The sequence below is a fragment of the Propithecus coquereli genome, unplaced genomic scaffold, assembly GCF_000956105.1.
Source record: "Propithecus coquereli isolate 6110/MARCELLA unplaced genomic scaffold, Pcoq_1.0 Scaffold640, whole genome shotgun sequence".
In the NCBI taxonomy this organism is placed as follows: domain Eukaryota; kingdom Metazoa; phylum Chordata; class Mammalia; order Primates; family Indriidae; genus Propithecus; species Propithecus coquereli.
In genome coordinates this window covers 118,565-142,246 of record NW_012152397.1, presented here as the reverse complement: position 1 = coordinate 142,246, position 23,682 = coordinate 118,565, and the positions used below count along the sequence as shown (strand labels likewise).

At 46.1% G+C, this 23,682-nt stretch overlaps 1 protein-coding gene across 1 annotated transcript; it reads left to right on the top strand.

Moving 5' to 3' along the window:
* Positions 1 to 1,128: 1,128 nt before the first annotated feature.
* On the top strand, positions 1,129 to 22,075 carry PELP1 (proline, glutamate and leucine rich protein 1). Its single transcript, XM_012659923.1, has 17 exons — positions 1,129 to 1,527; positions 9,758 to 9,822; positions 10,211 to 10,316; positions 12,494 to 12,643; positions 12,867 to 12,938; positions 16,636 to 16,695; positions 16,993 to 17,143; positions 17,342 to 17,471; positions 17,621 to 17,708; positions 18,136 to 18,224; positions 18,304 to 18,420; positions 18,533 to 18,680; positions 18,824 to 18,983; positions 19,738 to 19,793; positions 19,956 to 20,162; positions 20,298 to 21,785; positions 21,927 to 22,075. Exons 1-17 carry the CDS (start codon positions 1,129 to 1,131, stop codon positions 22,017 to 22,019), a joined length of 3,579 nt encoding a protein of 1,192 aa, XP_012515377.1. The 3' UTR covers positions 22,020 to 22,075.
* Positions 22,076 to 23,682: the final 1,607 nt, after the last annotated feature.

Below are 23,682 nucleotides of genomic sequence, written 5' to 3'. Positions count from 1 at the left end.
CAAAGGTCCTGAAGTGGAAATGGGTGTTGCTGGAGGATAGAAAGGAGGCTAGTTTGGCTCAAGAATAGGGAGAGAGAGGGAAAGTGGTACTCACAGCATGTGCTGAGGTCAAGGAGATGGGTATGGGTCAAATTGTGTGGATTCTAGTAGGCCTAAGTGAAGACATAGGATTTCATTCTCATCACATTTGGGGGCCACAGAAGGGTTTTAAGCAGGGAGTGACAAGAACTGGTTTACATTTGAAAATATCACTCTGGTTGCTTCTCTGGTTGTGGAGAAGGAACGACAGGGGGCCAAGAGGGAAGCAAAAGCAATGAAGAAGCCTTTGTAAAAGGCTATTGTAAGAGACCAGGTGAGAGAATGGTGATTTGGACCAGAGTGGCACTGGAGACAGAGAAAAATTAATCCTATTGGGTTAATGTATTTTGGAGGCAGAATGCCAGGACTTGAAAGATTACATACAGCAATAAGAGGAAAAAAGATGACTCTTGGATTTGAATCCAATAATCACACAAAGACAGAGGTATTAGGGTGTTCACCACAGTGTATTAGTGAAAAACTAGGGCAGCCGTTAAGTATTCAGCAACAGAATTGTTGAACCACGGTGCGCCCATTTCATTGTACCATCGGGGTATCTTCTGGAGCTGCCATGAGGATTAAAAAAAAGTAGTGTAAATAACCCCACAATATATACTGAATGAAAAAAAGCCAAGTGAGGCCCCTACTTTTGTAAAACAAACAAGCACTGTATGTGCTTGTGAGTAGACTAATATTAGGAAAGTACACACGTTACTGGGGGCGGCGGTGGGGAGAAGAAGCAGATTTCTGTTTTTAGTTTATGACCTTCCGTATTGTTTCAATTTGTTTTTGAAAGGCGCGTATATTGTGTAATTTTTGAAGTTGCAGTTCCCTCGTGGATATTACTGATTCCTAGACAGACGGTGTCCACAGACTCCGTTTGCTCAAGTGAAAATCTTTCGGACTCTGGCGCCTTTTGTCCGGACCACGTGTACCTCTAACACCACGGAACCGCCTCCGACCCGCCCTCAGCCCGTCCCACCCGCCAGCCCTCAACCCTCCAGGAACTGTTGCCTGCCGCCTTGGCGCCCGAGCGCCTCTACCCAGCGCATGCTCCTTCCCGGCCTGAGCCCGAGAGTCCAACCTCCTTTCCCCCAGTGCGCAGGACCACAGCCCCCTCCTCAGACCCCCTCCCCACCAAGCGTCCGTCGCGGTGTGTTTGCGTCATCGCGCCACGCCACCACTAGAGCCCGGGGGAAGATGGCGGCAGCCGTTCTTAGTGGGCCCTCTACGGGCTCCGCGGCTGGGGTTCCCGGCGGGACCGGGGGTCTCTCGGCAGTGAACTCGGGCCCGCGTCTCCGCCTGCTGCTGCTGGAGAGTGTTTCCGGGTTGTTACAGCCACGAGCGGGGCCCGCCGTTGCTCCCGTGCATCCCCCGGTCCGCTCGGCCCCGCATTTGCCCGGGCTCATGTGCCTGTTGCGGCTGCATGGGACGGTGGGCGGGGCCCAGGTAAGTCCGTGGCCCCCGTGCCGGCGGCCCTGTGGGAAGGTTGGTCTCGCACCTGTGCGCCGGGGTTATGGTGCATTGCAGCTGCAGTATGGAGGTTGAGGGGAGAAGAACTGAGGGCAAAAAGGGGATCCAGGTATCAGTCCAGACGAGATTCGCATATTTTTCCTCTAAACGCTCTGAGTTTCTCTGGGGGGAAAAATGGGCCTTATTTGTCTGCTGCTAGGCACAAAGGAATGGATTAGATTCCAGGCCCGGTCATTCACTAGCGTATGACCTAAAGCCTCTTTTTCGTCTGGAGATACCTGTTTTGGGGATTGTTTTGACTGAGTTAATGGGCCTATTCAACAATAGAAATTTACCGAGCTCTTACTCTAGGCCAGATACTCTTCTGTGCGTTCCAACTATAGACGTGATGGCGATGAACATGATGAGAATCGAATAGCAGAGGGCCTCCCTAACCTAATCCGGAGAATTGCAGTAATTTTCCAAAGGAACTGGGGTTTAAACTGAGACCCTAAGGATGAATAGGGATTGGGTAGGGAAAAAAGTGGGAGAGGCGTTTCAGTCAAAGGAAGACTCATATGGGAAGGCCCTATGGTAGAAGGGAACTGAGAAAAAGAGGTTTGTTTCTGGGGCTCAGACGTGGAGGGGAAGGGAGTGGGTAGAATCGAGGCTCGTGAGGTGAGTAGGCAGTGGTCAGATCATGCAGAGCTTTGTGGGTTGCGTTAGAAGAAGCTTTGGATTATTGTAAGAGCAGAATCTAACATCCATTTAGTTCTGCAAGCTAGAAACCTAATTGTCATCCTGAATATTCCCACACACCTCCATAAACAATCTATTAAGTTCTTTTGATTTTATCCTGAGAAGCTTTCAGATCTGTTTTCTCCTTTCCATCTCTTTCCCATTGCCTCCATCCTAACTTGAACCCCATCATCTTGCCCAGGTGAGAGCATTGATCCTAAGAACACATGTCTAGTCCATGGTAATTGCTCCTTTAATTATCTCCTTCCCTCTCCCTCCTAGTAACCCTCAAATTCTACCTATCTTTCAAGACTCATGTACATGAAGTTTTCCTTTTCCACCCCTTCATTCATGAGACCTTTCCAGCTTTGTGCTTCCTTCCAGGAAGAGGGTTGGCACAACCTACCAGGTGGTTCAATAATCTTGGCCCCAGATTTATCAGTTTGTTAGTATTTAACATCACTCCTCATTTGTTAGTCTTCCTCCTAGTTGAGGGTAACAAAACTATGTCTCTGGTATCTCAGTCCAGTTTCAGAGGCAGGAGCTGATTATGTATTTTCTCTCTAAATCCCCTTCTAATTCATGTGGTTCTCTTTCCTCAGTTATGTTAAGGTGGTGGTATTTTCTGTTTTCCCTATCTCAAAACAGATGCAGAAATGTCTTTCATAAGTATTTGTAAAATATTATCTGTCCTTCCTATAAACGTGTTGATTAATCATCTCTTTCAGGACTTTTCCCTTCGTGCCACTGACACGAACTTATTTCTTGCTTATTTTCCCTGAATGTCTAAAGTCTAGTAGAATTGTGAGTAAAGAAGCTAAGAGTGATGTGACACTTACACAAGTAGAGTCATGTGCCACATAACAATGTTTCAGTCAGTGCTGAACAACATGTACAACAGTGGTCCCATAAGATTATAATGGAGCTGAAAAATTCCTATTGCCTAATGACGTAACTATAGTGATGTTGTAGTGCAATACATCACTCACATATTTGTGATGATGCTCTTGCAAACAAACCTATTGCACTACCAGTTATATAAAAGTATAGCATGTACAATTATGTATAGTACATAATACTTGATAATAACTATGTTACTGGTTTATGTACATTTGGTACTTGTTATTTTAGTATGTATTCCTACTTAGAAAGAAAAAAAGTTAACCGTAAAACAGCCTCAGGGCCAGGTGCAGTGGCTCACACCTGTAATCCTAGCACTTTGGGAGGCCAAGGTTGGGGGGGGGGGTCACTTGAGGCCAGGAGTTTGATGCGAGTCTGAGCAACATAGTGAGACCCTGTCTCTACAAAAAATAGAAAAATTAGCTGGGCATGGTGACATGTGCCTATAGTCCCATTTACTTGGGAGGATGAGGCAGGAGGATTGCTCGAGCTGAGGTGTTTGAGGTTGCAGTGAGCTACGATGATGCCACTGCACTCTAGCTCAGGTGACAGAGCGAGATCCTATCTCAAAAAAAAAACAAACAAAAAAAAACCCAGAAAAACAAACCAGTCTCAGGCAGGTCCTTCAGGAGGTATTCCAGAAGAAGGCATTGTTATCATAGGAGTTGGCAGCTCCATGAGTGTTAGTACCCTGAAGACCTTCCAGTGGGACAAGACATGGAGGTGGAAGACAGTGATATTGTTGATCCTGACTCTGTGTAGGCCTACGCTATTGTGTGTGTTTTTATCTTAGGTTTTCTTTTCTTTATTTTTTTTTTTTCCATTTTTTTAAGTTCGCTTGAAAATGTGTCTTAGTTTTAAACAGTTCAAAAAAATTAAAAGCAGGAAAAAGACCTTATAGAATAAGGATATAAAGAAAAAATATTTTTGTACAACTGTACAATGTGTAAAAGTTTTACTACAACAGAGTTATTACAAGAGAGAGTCAAAAAGTTAAAAAAATATTCAAAGTTTATAAAGTAAAAACGTTACAGAAATCTAAGGTTAATTTATTATTGAAGAAAGAATTTTTTTTATAAATTGTAGCGCATCCTAAGTACACAGTGTTTATAAAGTCTACAGTAGCATATAGCAGTGTCCTAGGCCTTCACATTCACTCACCACTCACTCACTGACTCAACTAGAGCAACCTCCAGTCCTGCAAGCTCCATTCATGGTAAGTACCCTATACAGATACACCATTTTTAAATCTTGTATGCCACATTTTTTTTTTTTTTAATTTCAGCATATTATGGGGGTATGCCACATTTTTACTGAACCTTTTCTATGTTTGGATAGGTTTAGATACATAAATACTTACCATTGTGTTATAATCGACTATAATATTCAGTATAGTATCATTCTGTCCAGGTTTGTAGCCTAGGAGCAATAGGCCATACCATATAGCCTAGGTGTGTAGTTGGCTGTATTGTCTAGGTTTGTGTAAGTGCACTCTGTGATGTTTACACAATAATGGAATCACCTAACAATGCCTTTCTCAGAATGTGTCTCTGTTGTAGGGTGAGTGACTGTACATTGTTTCAACAGTTCTCCTCCACTCTTCATTATCAGCTTTCCCCTCTCTATTGGATCATTTTCATCAGCATATATTTCAAAGCTGCTAAAAAAAATCACCTTCCTTTAAATGCATATTTATTTTATTCTGTTTTTTTCTGGTCCATTTAGGAGTAAGTTGCAGACATTATGTCCTTTTACCTTGACATACTTTAGTGTGTATTTCCTTAAAAAACAAAGATGTTCTCCTACATAACCACATTCCATCATCAAAATCAGAAAATTAACATTGATTTGTTTTAAGTTTTGTCAGTTTTCCTAAAAGCATCCTTTATAGCAAAAGAAAAAAAAGTTTCTAGTCCAGGGTTCAGTGCAGAATCACACATTGCGTTTAGTTGTCATATCTCTTTAGTCTTATTAAATCTGAAATAGTTCTTCAGTGTTTATCTTACGCTCTTGACATTTTTAAAGAGTACAGTGTAGTTATTTTGTAGGATGCCCCTCTGGTTTGTCTGCTCTTTCCTCATGATTAGATCAGGTTGTGTGTTCTCAGCAGGAATACTGGAGAAAAGATGTATCATTCTTGGTGCATCATATCAGGAACACATATACTACATTAAGATGGAATCTGTCAGGTTTCTTAACTGTCCTAAAGGTATGATTATTCCATTTGTAGTTAACAAGTGTCTTGTAGGGAGGTGATATGAATGTCTGCTGTCTTATCAACCTTTCATTCACTTGTTTTAGAATTATTACTATGATGGTTGTTCCATTGAACTCACTCCATTTAGGCTTTTAGCCTAAACACTTTGTTAAAACAACCCTTTGCTGGGTGATATGGTAACTCTTGAAGGTCATTGTTGAAGTTCAAAGGTCAAATTTGGGTCCTCATATTACTTGACCATTTGATGCAGTTGATTATTCCTTCTTGAACAACTGTCTTCACTTGGCTTCTGGGATATCTCTCCTCTCTTGATTCTCCTGTTATCACACTGGTCACTCCTTTCCAGTCTTTTCCAGGAAAGACTGGTTCTTCCTGCCCTCTCTGACTGTGAAAGGTTTGAGTGCCCAAGAACCCAGTTCTTGCACTGCTTCTCTTCTCTGTTTACAATCATTCTCTTGGGGAACTGATAGGGTCTCATGGCCAGCAACTGCCAAATTCACATCTTTAACTAGGATTTTGTTTGTTTGTTTTGAGACAGAGTTTCTCTCTGTTGCCCAGGTTAGAGTGCTGTGGTGTCAGCCTAGCTCACAGCAACCTCAGACTCCTGGGCTCAGGGGATCCTCCTGCTTCAGCCTCCCAACTATATGGGACTACAGGTGCACACCACCATTCATGGCTATTTTTTTTCTATTTTTAGTAGAGATGAGGTCTCGCTCTTGCTCAGGCTGGTTTCATTTTTTTTTTTTTTTTTGAGACAGAGTCTCACTCTGTTGCCCGGGCTAGAGTGAGTGCCGTGGCGTCAGCCTAGCTCACAGCAACCTCAAACTCCTGGGCTCAAGCGATCCTCCTGCCTCAGCCTCCCGAGTAGCTGGGACTACAGGCATGCGCCACCATGCCCGGCTAATTTTTTCTATATATTTTTAGTTGTCCGATTAATTTCTTTCTATTTTTAGTAGAGATGGGGTCTCGCTCTTGCTCAGGCTGGTTTCGAACTCCTGAGCTCAAACAATCCGTCCGCCTCGGCCTCCCAGAGAGCTAGGGTTACAGGCGTGAGCCACCACGCCCGGCCATTTAACCAGGATTTCTCTTCTTAATGTCAGACTTGTCTATCCAAAGCCTATCTGGCATCTCCATTTTGATGTTAGTTAAATAGACATCACAGATTTAACATCTGCAGCTGAGCTCCTGATTCTCACTCCCAAAACCTGCTCCCCCCTGCATTATTCCCCTTCTTAGTAAATGGCAACTTCCTCTTTCTAGTTCTCAGCAAAAAACCCTGGAGTTGCTTTTGACTCTTCTCTTTGTCTTCCACCCATATCCAGTTTGATATCAAAACCTGTTGGCTCTACCTTCAGAATATGTCTAGATTCTGACTGCTTTGTATCCCTATTATTACTGCATTCTTCCAGCTGCGTCATCTCCTGCCTGGATCATTACAGTAGCCTCCTACCTCATCTGTCTGCTTCTGCCTTCCCAACAAGGCAGCTCAAGTGTTGTTGATTTAAAAAAACAAACAATAAGTCATTCCTTTGCTCAATTCCTCTCTCCCCCCCATGGCTTTTACCTAAGTCAGAGTACAAGTCGGAAGTTGCCCATCTGGCCCCACTGCCTGGACCATCATCCTTGATTACTCCCCTCCACCTGCTCACTCTTCTCCAGCAACAGTTTGTCTTCTTGCTGTTTCCAGATATGTCAGGTGTGCTCTTGCTCACAACCTTTGCTCCTTTTTTCACTCTGCTTGGAACATTCTTTTTTTGGTTATCAATATGCCTTTATTTAAAAAAAAGAGACATAATTAACATACCATGCAGTTCAGTTGTTTAAAGTGTATAATTCAGTGGTTTTTAGTATATTTGCAGAGTTGTGCAGCCGTCGCTGTGGTCGGTTTTAGGACATTTTCATCACTCTATAGAGGAACCCTGTACCCATTAGTAGTCATTCCTGTTGTCCACCAGCCCCTCCCTGGTTGCCTGTGACCCTTGGCAAACGCCGATCTTTTTTTTTTCCTCTATAAATTTGCTGTTCTGGCCATTTCATGTAAATGAATCTTAGATATGTTGCCTTTTGGATCTGATTTCTTTCGCTTAGCATTCAGTTTTCAGGGTTTGTCCGTGTATCAGCTTCATTCCTTTTTATGGCCTTTTATTCCATTGTTTGGATATGTATTAGTTCCCCCTTAATTGCAGCTTAATTTTCCATGGTTTTAGTTATGTAACTGTGGTCAACGGTGGTCCAAAAATATTAAATGGAAAATTCCAGAAATAATTCATAAGTTTAATTAAATTGATGAATTAAATTCATAAGTTTTAAGTTGCACTCCATTCTGAGTAGCGTGATGAAATCTTGAGCCTTTCTGCTTTGTCCCACCTGGGACGTGAATCATCTCTTTGTCCAGCATATCCACGATGTATATGCTCCCTCTCTGTAAGTCATTTAGTAGCCATCCTGGTTATCAGATCAGCTGTCTTGGTATCGCAGTGCTAGTGTTCAAGTCACGCTTATTTTACATCATACTGGTCCCAAAGCGTAAGAGCAGCAATGCTGTCATATTGTTATAATTGTTCTATTTTATTATTAGTTATTGTTCATCTTTTAGTGTGCCTAATTTATAAATTAAACTTTATCATAGGTAGTATGCATAGGAAAAAACAGTATATATAGAGTTCGGTGCTATCCATGTTTCAGGCATCTACTGGGGGGCCTTGGAATGTGTTCCCTGTGGCTAAGGAGGGACTACATTTTGTTTATCCATTCATCAATTGGACATTTGGGTTTTCACTTTTTGGTTATTAATAATGCTGCTGTGAATATTCATATATAAGTTATTGTGAAGACATATTTTCATTTCTCTTGGGTATGTATCTGGAAGTGGAATCGCTGGGTCATATGTTCACTCTATGTATAACCTTTAGGTTATACAAAAGGACCTGCCAAACTGTTTCCCAAAGTGGCTGTACCATTTTGCATTCTTTTTTTTTTTGAGACAGAGTTTGCTCTGTTGCCTGGGCTAGAGTGCCATGGCATCAGCCTGGCTCACAGCAACCTCAAACTCCTGGGCTCAAGCGATGCCTCAGCCTCCAAGTATGTGGGACTACAGGCGTGCGCCACCACACCCGATTAATGTTTTCTATTTTTAGTTGTTTGGCTAATTTCTTTATATTTTTGGTAGAGATGGGAGTCTCGCTCTTGCTGAGGCTGGTCTTGAACTTCTGAGCTCAAGCCATCCTCCCGCCTCGGCCTCCCAGAGTGCTAGGATTACAGGCGTGAGCCACCGCGCCCAGCCTGTTTTGCATTTTTATCAGCAGTGTATGAGAGTATAAATATGTCTTGTTCTCACTTTCCTTTAGGTCTCTGCCTAAATAACCTTTGTCGAGGTACCTTTTATGCCCACTCTACTACAGAAAATGCCATTGCCCTTCCCTACTCTGGGTACTCCTTTCCTTCTGTACTCTGCTTTATTCTTCCTTATAATAGTACTTAGCACCATCTGACATACTATATATTTACTTCATCAGTTTATCTTCTGTTTTTTCTAACTAGAAAATAAGCCACCCAGCACCTAAAACAACATCTCATATAAGGTATATGTTAAATAAATATTTATTGAATAAATGAATGGACATTTCCCTCCATAAGAGGAGGAACCTTACTTATTTTATTCAGCTCTGGATTCCTTCACCCACCTGACCAGTGCATGATATGTGTTTGTGGAGAGAATCAGTGATGCTTACCATTAGGGAGTTGCAGGTGCAACAAGAGGAGCTGACTGTCCAGGGGATGGAGAGGTTACTTGTGGGAGGGTTGATGAAATATTTTTCATGGGCATCTGGAATGTAAGAGAAGGGGAAGATTGGAAGGACTCTGAGTAGCTCTGTGTTGGCATTCTTATAGCCTCCTTAGAACGAGGCCCAGGAACAGGAGGAGGAGGTGGAGGAGGATTTGTTTAGGGGTGAAGGAGGAAGGATAATGTTATCAGATGAGTTCAGAGTTCATTCAGCAAGCATTTATGGATGTTGCCTCTGTGCTAGGTGCTCTCTGGGGATACAGAGGTGAAGCAGATCTATCTTTGAAGTCTGATAGTGGGATGAGTTGGACTGTTCTCTATTTAGCACTACTTTTCTTGGGTGGGGCGTGGGGGAAGGAGTCAGGCAAGATACAACTTGAGGAAAGTCTGAGAGGCTAGGCTGCTTTGTGTGTTACCCACAGGAAAAAAAGGCGAAGGCCTAAGCCCTCTAGAGGGATGGCTTTTTGACTTCAGAGGAGGTGTGACTTCAGAAAGGCTTCGCAGTGCTAGGACAGGGAAGGGCTTGGAGAAATTCTGTGTCTTTAACATCCTATTCCTGACTCACTTCCCTGTGTTCCTTTCTCCAGAACCTCTCAGCTGTTGCGGCATTGGTGAGTCTCAGTAATGCACGTCTTGGTTCCATTAAAACTCGGTAAGTCTTGAACCCTGTTTTTTTCTCCGTGGGGATATCCCTTTAGGAAGTAAGCTATATGTACATCTGTCCAGCCATTGTCCCTGCCCCATGGATTCAAGAGATTTTTCCAATCTCAAGAGGGTAGAGGGTTTGATTCTTTCATGAGTTCAACCCCACCTTTTCCAGGTCCCAAGTTTCCTATTCCCCAACTGATATTACTTCTGCTCCCTTCTGACCTTGCTGCCTCCACCTCACTCCAAGTTCTCCAAGTATTTCAGGAGTTAGAAACCACAGTGGATGTGGGGCAAAGTCTTACCATAGCCCAGTGAGAATAAAAGAATCGTCAGTGGCTTTTTCTGAGGTCTAGCCTGTGCCCACTTGTCATCACTCTCTTCTTTCTTATAAGGTTTGAGGGCCTGTGTCTGCTGTCCCTGCTGGTAGGGGAGAGCCCCACAGAGATATTCCAGCAGCACTGTGTCTCTTGGCTTCGGAGTATTCAGCAGGTGTTGCAGGTAAGGGTTCAGCTGCTGCCCTGCATCCTCCCCTACCTCCATCTTATTCATCCTGGATGTGGTATGTTCTTTGAGGTTTGGACATTTAGTTCTGAGGACACAATAATTAGAAACAATTCCCTGATAGTGGGGAGGGCAAGCTTTGAATAGAAGCATCTTTTTAAACTTTTTGATATTTTTATCTACTGGGTTATTAAATATTAATAATTCGTCTGACCTTTCACACACTATAACCTCTGACAATTTCACTTCATTAGCTTTTCTAATGAGTGACATCTCCAAAGTTCCTTTTTCTAGGTGTTTGATTTTGAGTTTGTTTTTTGGCATACTCCTTTGTTCTTCTTTTAACATTGTAATTTCTTCCCCCTGCCTTTACATCCTTTCGTGACTTCTCCACTTACTTACTCAACAAGCATTTTCTGAGCGCATATGGCAGCCTGTGTGCTAAGCTCTGGGGAGACAGTAATATGTACTTAGACCTTACTTTCATGGTGCTTAGAGTCTAGCACTTTTTCTGTGAAGTAAATGTTTACAGATAGCAAGTATGTTTTAGGCTTTGTGAACCACATATAGTTTCTGTTGCATATTGTTTGTTTTCCAACCCTTTAAAATGTAAACACTATTTTTAGCTTGTGGGCTATGCAAAAAGAGGCATACACAGACCATATTTTGCTGATCCCTGTTCTAGTACAAGACACTTTAATTGAATAAGTATACAAATGAACAGAATGATGAACTGAGGTAGGTGCTATGGAGGTAAAGACTGCAGTTCTCTAAGAACATGTAGTGAGACTCTGACCCTATCTGGGGTGGTGTGGGTAGTGGTGGTCAGGGCCACAGGTCCCGGGAGGGCTTTTTGTTTTGTTTTTTTTTTTTAAGACAGAGTCTCACTCTGTTGCCCTGAGTAGAGTGCTGTGGTGTCAGCCTACCTCACAGCAACCTCAAACTCCTGGGCTCAAGCAATCCTCCTGCCTCAGCCTCCCAAGTAGTTGGGACTATAGGTACATACCATGCCACCTGGCTAATTTTTCTATTTTTACTAGAGATGGGGCCTCACTCTTGCTCAGGCTGGTCTCGGACTCCTAAGCTCAAGCAATCCTCCCCCCTCGGCCTCCCATAATGTTAGGATTACAGGCGTGAGCCACCATGCCTGGCTTCTTTTTTTAACTGATCAATAGAAGTTAATTGGGCTAAGAAACAAAGCCATGGCCTTGTAGGCCATGCTAAGGATTTTGGTTTTTATTCTTGAAGCAGTGGCAATTCATGGAAGGTTTTAAGTAGGGGTGCGGAGGCGGTGGTGGTGGTGGTGACGGTGACGTGATCAAATTTTCATTTGAAAATATCACTCTGGCTGCTTTGTGGAGAGTGGATTAGAAAGGAGCAGAATGGAAGCACAAAGACCATGTAGAACACTACCAAAGTAATCTAGGAGAAAATTCACAGTACCTTGGCTCAGGATGGTGGCAGTAGAACTTTGAGGAGAAGATTTTCGTAGTGGAGAGAATTAGCTGGAGAGAAATGCAATAGGATTACTGGACAGTATTGAAGGCCTGTGTGTAATTGGTGGGTCCACCTATTCCTACTTTCTTAGTAAGTAATTCTCCTTTGTTTTATTGATATGTGGCCATCTCTGGTCTAGCAGGATATACGTGCTGAATGCTTTTTCCATAGATACGTGTTAATTTTCCAGGGAAGTCCTTCTAAATCCAATTGTTTTTTTTTGCATGAGTTCCAGGGTAGGTTGAGCCAGCTAGGAGCAAGCTTGGAGATATATATGGAGAAGTTTTGGTGTGGCTGAGGCTCATTTTTCAGTCTTAAAAGTGTTCTTCTGTATTCCCAGCAGGGAAATATAGCATGGGAGAATCAAAGAACTCTTGTGATCTTCTAGTTAGATAGATCTTTAAAATGTGGCTTTGTTATCCTCTTTTCTGCAAACAAATTCCTAGGACCCCAGATACCCTTAATACTAAAATGTAAACATGTTTCCTTTTTGGAGATGAATATGTTACTCGTGGATACTTCATGTCTCTTATGTCCTGTTTTCTTACAGATAGTGGAGTTGATGGTAATATTGACATTATCTATGGTGTTTCTCAGAAGTCTCATGTTATGCCTCCTGCCCCTCCTTGGTGACAGTCAAGGTGAGGCCGGAAGCAAGGGATGTTGTCACTTTTTAGTCTCAGGACCCGCCCCCCACAATGGAGTTGGCTGTGGCTGTCCTGAGGGACCTGCTCCGATATGCAGCCCAGCTTCCTGCACTGTTCCGGGACATCTCCATGAACCACCTCCCTGGCCTTCTCACATCCCTGCTGGGCCTCAGACCAGAGGTGAGACACTTCCCCAGCCCCCACCCCTAGGCCCCTGTTGGTGAATTAAAGGATATGGTGGGAAGCGATCCAGGAATAGGATTCAAGAAGTGAGAAGAGGGAGGAACCCAGAAAAAGTGATTGTATGCCGAAGAGTCCTTCCAGGGTGGTGGGGTGAGATCAGGGGGATATGGGGGTACTGGGCTCTTAGCCTCTTCTTCCTTATTTTCTGTTTTTCCCACAGTGTGAGCAATCAGCATTAGAGGGAATGAAGGCTTGTATGACTTACTTTCCTCGGGCTTGTGGTTCTCTCAAAGTAAGTATTCATAGAAAGTCCTCTTCCCACCAACATAAGCCTTGATAGCTCTCTTACTGCAGATTCTGGTCCTGAGATTTCTAAACACCTATTTTCTGATTGTCCTTTAAAGTTACCTATCTCCACAACTATAATTATACCACCTTGCAGCAGTTATCTTATTTAATCCTCACATATAAAGAAGTTGGAATGGAGTAACTTGGCTAAGATCGGCAGGGATGGGACCTGTGTCTGTCTGATGCCCAGGATCTTAACCATGGGCTCCTTCCTCTTTCTGCCCTGCCTTCTCTGTATGCCCTGCCCATTTTTCTGTCATCCTGTCTTACTTTGTTCGTAAAGCTCATATAATTTCCTCTAGGAAGCTTTCCTGACTTACCACTTTCCTAGGACAATTCTTCCAAACTTCTTTCTGCTTATATTCCTGACTAAACTCTTCTATCACTTCCCTACGCTTTCCCCCAAGTTGTCATGATCTGTACAAGGTGACTGTACAACAGAGCCTTGCTAGGTCAGGCAGGCAGCTCAGGGTGTCCGTGGCTCAGGTGAGGGAAAGCATTGCAGTTGTAATTTCAAGGAGTTACAATAACAAATATGAATGGTTTGCAAATTCTACCAATGTAGTAACAGTTAAAGGACCGTTTGTAATGGGCATATTTGCTGTTTGCAGTGTAATTAGATGCCAGTTATACCTAGGAACAAGTAGGTATTCCCCTATAGATTAAATGTTCTCTCTTATTTTGTTACACTCACCATTGGCCTGACAAACTATTGGGCACCCTCTTACTCAGATGGAAGCACCAATCTCTAGACAGCTGGAATTGGTGGCAAATTAGTAATTCTTTTGTGTAACTGGTGTGGTCCACTCTATCGGCCATCAGTATTATCAATTAAGGGGGAGTTTGCTATTCAAATTTTTTAAAAGTAAGATTACATGGTTCTATGACAAATCAGGAAGGTAAGTTCTTGAAGGGAAAGGGAACTGGTGTTTCTTAAGTACCCACTATGTGCCAGGCACTCTGCTGAGTGTCTAAGGTGTGTTATTTTATCATTGTAATTATTCTGTGGAGTTGGTATCACTGCATTTTACAGAGGCGGAAACTAGCTCAGAGGAATTTAAGTGACAACCCAAGGTTATATATCTGGTAGTTATTAAAAAAAGGGCAGATAGGTTTCAACACTAATGCTAGCTCTGATCAGGTGTTAGTTGCTGTGTACATCTCTGGCTTGAGAAGGATTGTGAGTCGGAGCTCCATGGGCATGAGTGCTGTGATCGGAGAGTGTGGTCTTGCTGTCTTGCAGTATCTGAAAAGTCCCAGAGCAGGTGATATTTCTTAGTAAGCATGGGGTCACGTCCTTGCTGCTGCTTTGTTTTCATGTGAATGCCATTAATCACAGCTAATAAATCTTTGGATAGGCAGGAGATAGGACTTGTCAAGAAGGTATTTGGAGTAACTCATGGATTAAATGTTCCTCTATCACTTCTCCACCTCTTCCCCCAAATTGTCATGACCCATACAAGGTGACTGTACAATAGAGCCTTGCTAGGTCAGACAGGCAGCTCAGGGTGTCTCTGGGTCAGGTGAGGTAGGGGGTCAGGAAAATGGATTTTAGAAAAGATTAGTAAAGCTTTGTTACTAAAGTTTTACTAAGTTTAGTAAAAACTGCATATCTTACAAAATGTTCTGTAAGTTAACTTTTAAATTACACAGGCCAATAGTTTGTCCCTGACTAAAAGTTTGTGCAGTTTTACTGCAAATGATTGTTTTAGTTCAGCTCTGTTTGGTATTATCTGCATCTACATGCATCCTGGCATGAAAGAGGAGGGGAAATTGAGTGTTAAGTACAGGGTAGAAATTTGAATAGTCATGGAGACTAGAATGCTAAGTATTCCTGTGCTGTAGCCTCTTAATTTTCATTGTGAGTAGTCAGGGGAATTTATCTATAATGCACAACCTTTTGTCAGACAATGTAGTTTTTGCAGTTAGGGCCTGCATTTTGAGTACCCTTTCTAAACCAAACGACAAACATTTGTGTGTTATTCCAGGGTATTTCTGCCTTTATTTCCCTAAGGATAAAGTGTTTTCTGGGGCACTTCCCTCTGTTGAGGATTTTGGCTTGTTCTGTTGCCAACACCTCAGAAAAGAATCTGTTCTATGCAAAGGTCCCTGGGGTAGTTTGTACTTGGAAAATCTTACAGACCAGTACTTAGGAACTGATAATTGTCATTTGAAATGTTTATCTGTTCTCTGTTCCATTCCCCACGTGCTCCGGGGCAGTTGCAGTCTCCAGGCCCAGGGTTACTCCTCTCAAATAATATGACTCAAGCATTCTGAGTCCATGAAGTCAATCCCTGCAGAGACTACCTCATTTTCTCCTCCTTGCCAAATTAATTAGTAGTTCCTTGGAATGAGCGGGAAGACTAACCCCACCCTTGAGAGATACCCAGGACATGGCGAGTATGTTTGTGTATGTGCACATGCGCGTGTTTTCAGTGAAACGTTCCAAGCGAGCCATTAATTTGTTTGCTTTGTGGGTCAGCAGGGCAGACCTTGTGGTCAGAGTCGTGCCACTTCACTGTATGCTCCTTTGTTGCGGTCACATAAGCAGACTTCTGTTGGCCCCAGCCCTGCTTTTTGACCCAGCGTCTCAGGGAAAGCATGAGCAGTATGTTGGCCAAAAGGGCCGAGTGCCACTATATTTGGGGCTTTGGCAGCTCTCTAAGAACTGTCATCCTTGGAGAAGTCAGTGAATCAGTAGACCTTGGGTGGTTACTCTTCTTCGGTTTGAGTGTTCTGTAACCCTACTACGTCAGATGTGCAAGTGTTCTCCAAGTCCCAGGGGAACTGGTTCTAGATCCTCTCCTACTTGGCATCAGCTGTAGCAGTTGTTGTCTCATGGTCAGTAAGAACCTTGGAGCATAACGTGTGAAGCTAGGTGTGGTTCCTGCCGCAGGGTGGATAGGAGAGAGTCCTTGGATAGTTGGTTTCTGAACAACACTCTGACAGAGGCTTCTGCTCCTAGTTTCCTAAGTTCCCCGCCATGTGCCTGTTGTCACTGCTCATTTGTCTCCCAGAAGTTCACCTTTGTACACACGATGTCCTTGCTCCCTAGAGAAAGTCCATGCTCCCTTGCCTCAGTCTGCTTCTCCATTGGCATCTTCTGATTCTGGAGCTTTCCTCGGTGTTTCCCCCTGTCTGGCTGCGTTATCTGGATTTTCATCTTCTAAGCCAGCTCAGTCCCACCCTCCTTAGCCTCAGCATCATTCTCTCAACCCTCTCTCTGTCCCCATCTCTCTACACTGCCAGTGGCAGCTCCAGCTTCTTGTTTTCCATTCACCTGTTCTGTCTTTGTAACTCTTACATCCCTCCAAAAGTGGAAGTCCTGTCTCTTCCCTTTCTATATCTCTAGTGCAGTATTCTTAATCTATTTTGTGCCATGGACCCCTTCTCAGAATAATATTCTTAAATTTATGAAATAAAATGCATGAAATTACAAGGGTAACCGATTCTGTTGGAATGTATTTATCAAAATAGCTGTAAAAATGGTGATAGAGTAGTATGTGCTTCTTTATTAATATGTTAACTAAAGATCTAGAGGTAGGTCTTATAACTATCATAATTTCATATTAGCAATGCATGTGAATGATACTGCTCTTGGAACTGGCTCAAGCCTCTTTCCTTTTTTCCCCCTCATCCAGGGCAAGCTGGCCTCATTTTTCCTGTCTAGGGTGGATTCCTTGATACCTCAGCTCCAGCAGGTAAAGGGAAGGGAGGGAGGTGGAGAGCCTGGGGATCTGAGGCTGGAGCGGCTCTTACTGCTCCTTCTTAGTATTCTGTGTTACTGTTTTTGGACCATGTTCCTGCTTTCCTCCCTGTTGGCATACTTTAACTTCTGCCTTCGTGTGCCCATCTGGGTCCTTCAACCTCATTGCCCCTCCTCATGTTTTCCTCAGAGCTCTCTTTGATCTCCATCTCTTTTGGGTGTTCGTGGGTTTGGGGGTTCTTTGGCTGGCCTAGATTCCTATCTGACCAGGTTTCTGCCCTTTCTTCTGCAGTTGGCCTGTGAGTGTTATTCCAGACTGCCCTCTCTAGGGGCTGGCTTTTCCCAGGGCCTGAAGCACACTGAGAGCTGGGAGCAGGAGCTGCATAGCCTGCTGACCTCACTGCACAGCCTGCTAGGGACCCTGTATGAGGGAGCAGAGACCGGTAGGAACCATGGCTGGTAGTCAGTGGGACAGTGGTTGGGGAGCTGGGCAGGAGGGAACAGGAGGGGGCCCAGAGAGGTGGGGCAGTTTGTTTCTAGGCAGTTTGGATTAGAATACGGGGAAGTCATCCACCACAAATGAAAAAGGAGGGGATGAAAAAAAGACACAGAGTGTGCAAGGTGGTTTTGTTTCTGCCCAGCTCCTGTGCAGAACGAAGGCCCTGGAGTGGAGACACTGCTTTCCTCCTCAGAAGATGGTGATGCCCATGTTCTTCTCCGGCTTCGGCAGAGGTTTTCAGGACTAGCCCGCTGCCTGGTGCTAATGCTCAGGTGTGTGTGGGTGTGGGAGAGATTGGGGCCTAGAGCAGTAGGGGTTGAGGTAGGAGTGTTGTCTCCATCATAAGGAAGGTGATTGAGGTGCACGTGGAGTCACACGGGGGAGCCTGCTCTGAGAGTTTCCCTGTTCTGATTCTCTTTAGCTCTGAATTTGGGGCTCCCGTGTCCGTCCCTGTGCAGGAAATCCTGGATCTCATCTGCCGAACCCTCAGCATCAGTGGCAAGAATATTGTAAGGGCGTTTGTCCTCTGTTCACAGCCCTTGCTCAGGATCCTGGGCAACCAGAAAGCACTGTGGGACCTGAAGTTGTCCCAGAGAGCTCCCTACTTTCGTCCAAATACCATCACTCCTTGTGCATCCCCAGCACGTGTGCACGCTGTCACAGTGGGTTTGCCCACACGTATTGGGACCACTTGCAGCAAATTTTCGCTAGGGGAAGGTGAATTTGGGGGTCAGCCCAGTCATTGCTGAGATGCTCAGCCAGCCCTCCCTTACCCTTCATCAAGGGTCTATTTTAGAGGATGGAGGTTTGATTTTATTGGGAGAGCCGGGGTCAGAGTCTGGGTTCCTTACCTGTGTGTGCGTATGTATGTAGTCTGACTCCAGTTGTCTCTCGCTTTCTTCCCCCACTCCTTATTTTTGCCATTTTTTTCTCCAGAACTTGCTTGGAGATGGTCCCCTGCGGTTGCTGCTACTGCCCTCTATCCACCTTGAAGCCTTGGACCTGCTCTGCGCACTCATCCTCGCGTGAGTGGGATTGGGCAGGATGTGGTGAAGGGATGGGATGTGCTAGAAATGAGGGTCACCATTCTGTCTCTGCTCCCAGGTGTGGAGGCCGGCTCTTGCGCTTTGGGGTCTTGATCAGCCGCCTACTTCCCCAGGTCCTCAATGCCTGGAGCATTGGTAGGGATTCCCTCTCTCCAGGCCAGGAGAGGCCTTACAGGTGACCATCCAGGAAGGGAATAAAGAGAGGATGGGTGAGGGGATGCAGGTGGGCTGGGTGTTCTGACATGTTGCCTCTCTATTATAACTTGCCCTCTGTGTATACACCACAGCACCATTCGGACCAAGGTATATGCCATATTAGAGCTGTGGGTGAAGGTTTGTGGGGCCTCAGCCGGAGTGCTTCAGGGAGGAGCCTCTGGAGAGGCCCTGCTCACCCACCTGCTCAGTGACATCTCCCCTCCAGCCGATGCCCTTAAGGTGAGTGAGGCCTTGGCTCCTTCCCAGGACTCTGATCCTGTGCCCTTTGTCCAGATGTGCCTCCTCAGCAGACACTGCCTCCTGACTCTGTCCTGCCTTCGTGTTTGCCTGCATGTGTGATTTATATTTCCCTTTGCCAACAGCTGCGCAGCCCCCGGGGGAGCCCTGATGGGGGTTTGCAAACTGGGAAGCCCAGTGCCCCCAAGAAGCTAAAGCTGGATGTGGGGGAGGCTATGGCTCCACCTAGCCACCGGAAAGGGGATAGCAATGCCAACAGCGACGTGTGTGCAGCTGCACTGAGAGGTGGGTGAGGCCTGTGCCCTGGATTCCTGGGGCTCTGGGATGGCCCCAAGTGATAGCCCAAAACCAGCTGTTGAAGGGGAGGGTGTATATAAAATGCAGAGCCAACTTAGAGCCTACAGAGATCCCAGGAGAAGGAGAAGCAGCCATGCAGCGACTGTGGCTGCAGGTGGAATCTTGGGGCCTGCTGTTAGACTGGGGGTTCTGGTAGTTGACACTGCCCCTCCAAGGTCTTAGTTCTATCTCATTTATTCAGCAGATACTTTGCATATCCATTCTGTATGTCAGGTATAGTTCTAACACTTGGGGAAAAAAAATCCCTGCCTCTGGAGCTTACATTCTCCCCAGGGCAGGCTGCATGGCGGAGCTTCCTGCCTCCAATGCGACTGCTCATCTATCGAGAAAAGATACTGTGCAGTTAATGGGTGACTTTTCTTGGGGTCCCATATATTTCACTGCCTGCCACCCCACCCCATATGAAGGGGAGAGCCAACTCTCCCCAGATATATCAATGTACATTTATAACATTTTACCTGTATTGTCTCATTTAAATACTGTCAGCATCCCTATGTAGTAGAGGCGCTTTTATGATCCCCGTTTTATGGTCGAGAAAGCAAACTTAGAGAAGTTAAATGACTTGCCCAAGATAGGCAGGCAGTGGCAGAGCCAATGCTCACCTTGGGCTGTTTTCTTCAGAAGCCCTTGCTCTCAATCCTGTTGGGAGCCTGCCTCTTAACACACTCCTTTTCTTCCCCAGGCCTCAGCCGGACCATCCTCATGTGTGGGCCTCTCATCAAGGAGGAGACTCACAGGGTTAGTAGAGCCTGGTCCCCATGGAGACTGGGGAGGGGGGCCGCCACTCTGTACATGTAGGGGTGTGTGCCCCATAGGTGGCATTCAAACCTGGGAGTGTGCCCTAGAGAAGGGTTGGATAGCTTTGGCGATGTTTCTAGGTGTGCTCTGTGTCCTTTTCAGAGACTGCATGATCTGGTCCTACCCCTGGTCATGGGTGTCCAGCAGGGTGAAGTCCTAGGCAGCTCCCCGTACACCAGCTCCTGCTGCCGCCGTGAACTCTACCGCCTGCTGCTGGCACTGCTGCTGGCACCTTCTCCTCGCTGCCCACCTCCTCTTGCCTGTGCCCTGCAAGCTTTCTCCCTTGGCCAGCAAGAGGACAGCCTTGAGGTAACTGCTGACTGGGGCCAAGCCCCTCTTTATTTCCTGGATTCTCTCGTTTCTCATGCTGGTGGGCTTGCTCTCTCTGGCACCGTGGGACCCTGTATTTCTGATGCTCACGTTTGACCTTTCTTCTTTCCTCAGGTCTCTTCTTTCTGCTCAGAAGCACTGGTGACCTGTGCTGCTCTGACCCACCCCCGGGTTCCTCCCCTGCAGTCCATGGGCCCCACCTGCCCTGCACCTGCCCAAGTTCCCCCTCCTGAGGCCCCATCTCCCTTTAGGGCCCCACCCTTCCATCCGCCGGGCCCTATGCCCTCAGTAGGCCCTATGCCCTCGGCAGGCTCCATGGCCTCGGCAGGACCCATGCCCTCAGCAGGACCCATGCCCTCCACAGGATCCATGCCCTCAGCAGGCCCTGTGCCCCCAGCACGCCCTGGACCTCCAGCCACAGCCAACCACCTAGGCCTCCCTGTCCCAGGCTTGGTGTCTGTGCCCCCCCGGCTCCTTCCTGGCCCTGAGAACCACCGGGCAGGCTCAAATGAAGACCCTGTCCTTGCCCCAAGTGGGACTCCGCCACCTACTATACCTCCAGATGAAACTTTTGGGGGGAGAGTGCCCAGACCAGCCTTTGTCCACTATGATAAGGAGGAGGCCTCTGATGTGGAGATCTCCTTGGAAAGCGACTCTGATGACAGTGTGGTGATCGTGCCTGAGGGGCTGCCACCCCTGCCACCCCCACCACCCTCAGGCACCACACCTCCCCCTATAGCCCCCGCTGGGCCACCAACAGCCTCTCCTCCTGTGCCAGCCAAGGAGGAGCCTGAGGAGCTTCCTGCAGCCCCAGGGCCTCTCCCACCACCCCCACCTCCGCCCCCACCGGTTCCTGGTCCTGTGACACTCCCACCACCCCAATTGGTCCCTGAAGGGACTCCTGGTTGGGGAGGACCCCCGGCCCTGGAAGAAGATTTGACAGTTATTAATATCAACAGCAGTGACGAGGAGGAGGAGGAAGAGGAAGAAGAGGAGGAGGAGGAGGAGGAAGAAGAGGAGGAGGAAGAAGACTTTGAGGAAGAGGAAGAGGATGAAGAGGAATATTTTGAAGAGGAAGAAGAGGAGGAAGAAGAGTTTGAGGAGGAATTTGAGGAAGAAGAAGGTGAGTTGGAGGAAGAAGAGGAGGAGGAGGACGAGGAGGAAGAAGAAGAGTTGGAAGAGGTAGAAGAGTTGGAGTTCGGCTCAGCAGGAGGAGAGGTGGAAGAAGGTGGACCTCCACCCCCAACCCTGCCTCCAGCTCTGCCCCCACCGGAGTCCCCCAAGGTGCAGCCTGAGCCAGAGCCAGAACCTGGACTGCTGTTGGAAGTGGAGGAGCCAGGGGCAGAGGAAGAGCATGGGGCTGAGACAGCCCCCACCCTGGCTCCGGAAGTTCTCCCCTCCCAGGGCGAGGTGGAGAGGGAAGGGGGAAGCCCCGCAGCAGGGCCCCCTCCTCAAGAGCTTGTTGAAGAAGAGCCTTCTGCTCCCCCAACCCTGTTGGAAGAGGGGACTGAGGGTGGGGGTGACAAGGTGCCACCCCCACCAGAGACACCTGCAGAAGAAGAGATGGAGACAGAGGCTGAGGCCACAGCTCTCCAGGAAAAGGTGAGAGAGTCAGGCAGGGATGGCACCTCTCAGGTGGGAGGGTGGCGCTGGTGGGAGAAAGGGAGGGGCTGTGGCCCAGCCTGACCCATTCTGTGTGTGTATGTGTGACTGTTTTCAATCTTATGTCTTTATCCCTAAAAGGAACAGGATGACACAGCTGCTATGCTGGCTGATTTCATCGATTGTCCTCCTGATGACGAAAAGCCACCGCCTACCACAGAGCCTGACTCCTAGCCCTCTTCTGCACCCCCACTCCTTGTTTCAAATAAAGTTATGTCCCTAGATAGCGACTGTTGCTTCTGCCTTTTGCCACAACTGGGTCCCAGCCAGAAGCCCAAGTGTGTCCTGTCCTGGGCTTTTCAGGGTATCCATGGTATTCCCCAAATGTTTCCATAGCCACCCTGTTGTCTCTGTTGTCCAGAGGAGGAACTGTTGACTTACAGGGGTAATGGACTGTCCCGTCGCTGAGCAAGGTAGTGTCAGAAGTTTACAATTCTTGCCTGGTGCTAAATATATGCGGGCTTGCATGTATGGTTAAGACTGCAAGGAGTTAGAAAACATAGCCCTACTTTTGAGTTTGTATTCCAGGGGTGGGAAATGTGTGGGGAATTTATAGGATTAAGTGTCCTAATGAGGGAACCCGCATAAACACACATCCCCACATGCACACATACACGCACACATACACACACACACCCGAAAGAACAGGCTGAGTGATTGCAATTGAAGATTAGAAAATCATGAAAAGGTGTAGAGGGTTTAGTCGTTGAATTCTGTGAAATCTGAACCTTGGGCATCCTAAATTAAAGGGGTCTCCAATGTGGGTTTGGGGAAGGAGCTCTGTTTCAGGGCTGGTTCTTCCAATGACAATGTCCCGGCCCTCCCCAGTACTTCCCTGGCAGGAATTTGATAAGCTCAACCCAGGCTTTCCTACATACTCTACTGATGTGGACATTTCCAAGCTGGTGTCTGATTGCTTTAAGCACTGATATTTATTGCAGGCCTTGCTGGGGTGCATGTGTGAGCACGAACCTAGAGGTGTGTCTGTGAGGGTACCAAGATTTATGGGCTTGAACCAGGGGCCCCATGTCTGTTGAATTACGAACATAAGTAAAGTGCCTTGGAAATGCAGAAAAGGCCGTCATGTTTCCCATCTTTATGTACTCTAGAGAGCCTCTTTGAGAAGGTAGCATTTGAGCTAATTTTTGGAAAGTTAGTAGGATTTTAAAAAGTTTCCCCCTCAACTTGTTTTGAAAAATTTCAAACCTACAGAAAAGTTGCGAGACTAGTACAATATATAACCTTTGCCTAGATTTACCAGTTGTTAACATTTAGCCATGTTAGCTTTTATCCCTATATCTACATGTAGATATGTGTCTATATATACACATTATCTATGTATTCTATACATCTGTACACTTTTTTTTTGAGAGAGGGTCTTGCTCTATCACCCAGGCTAAAGTGCAGTGGCATCATCATTGCTCACTGCAACCTCAAACTCCTGGGCTCAAGCGATCCTCCTCCTTCAACCTTCCCAGTAGCTGGGACTACAGGTGCAAGCCACCACACCTAGCTAATTTTTCTATTTTTAGTAGAGACGGGGTCTCGTTCTTGTTCAGGCTGGTCTCAAACTCCTGACCTCAAGTGGTCCTCCCTTCTCGGCCTCCCATAGTGTTAGGATTATAGGCGTGAGCTATAAATGTCTTATAGCTGTTTGTTTTTTCTCTGAGTCAAGTTCAAGAGAAGTTTCTTTTAGGTGGAGAAGGCCTTACGAAGGCTTAACGATCACTGCGAGTTCAAGGATGCAGAAGTGTGAGAACTGCAATAGTGATTTTTCAAAAAGGGAAAGAACCTGATTTCAGGAAACTAAATAGGTGAAGTTGGCCTTGACCCTGAG

Coding starts and splice junctions, on each gene's coding strand:
- PELP1 (XM_012659923.1), top strand. CDS start 1,129: ATGCTCCTTCCCGGCCTGAGCCCGAGAGTCCAACCTCCTTTCCCCCAG. Junction 16,696..16,992: donor TGATACCTCAGCTCCAGCAG/GTAAAGGGAAGG, acceptor TTTCTTCTGCAG/TTGGCCTGTGAGTGTTATTC. Junction 18,225..18,303: donor CTCTGCGCACTCATCCTCGC/GTGAGTGGGATT, acceptor CTCTGCTCCCAG/GTGTGGAGGCCGGCTCTTGC.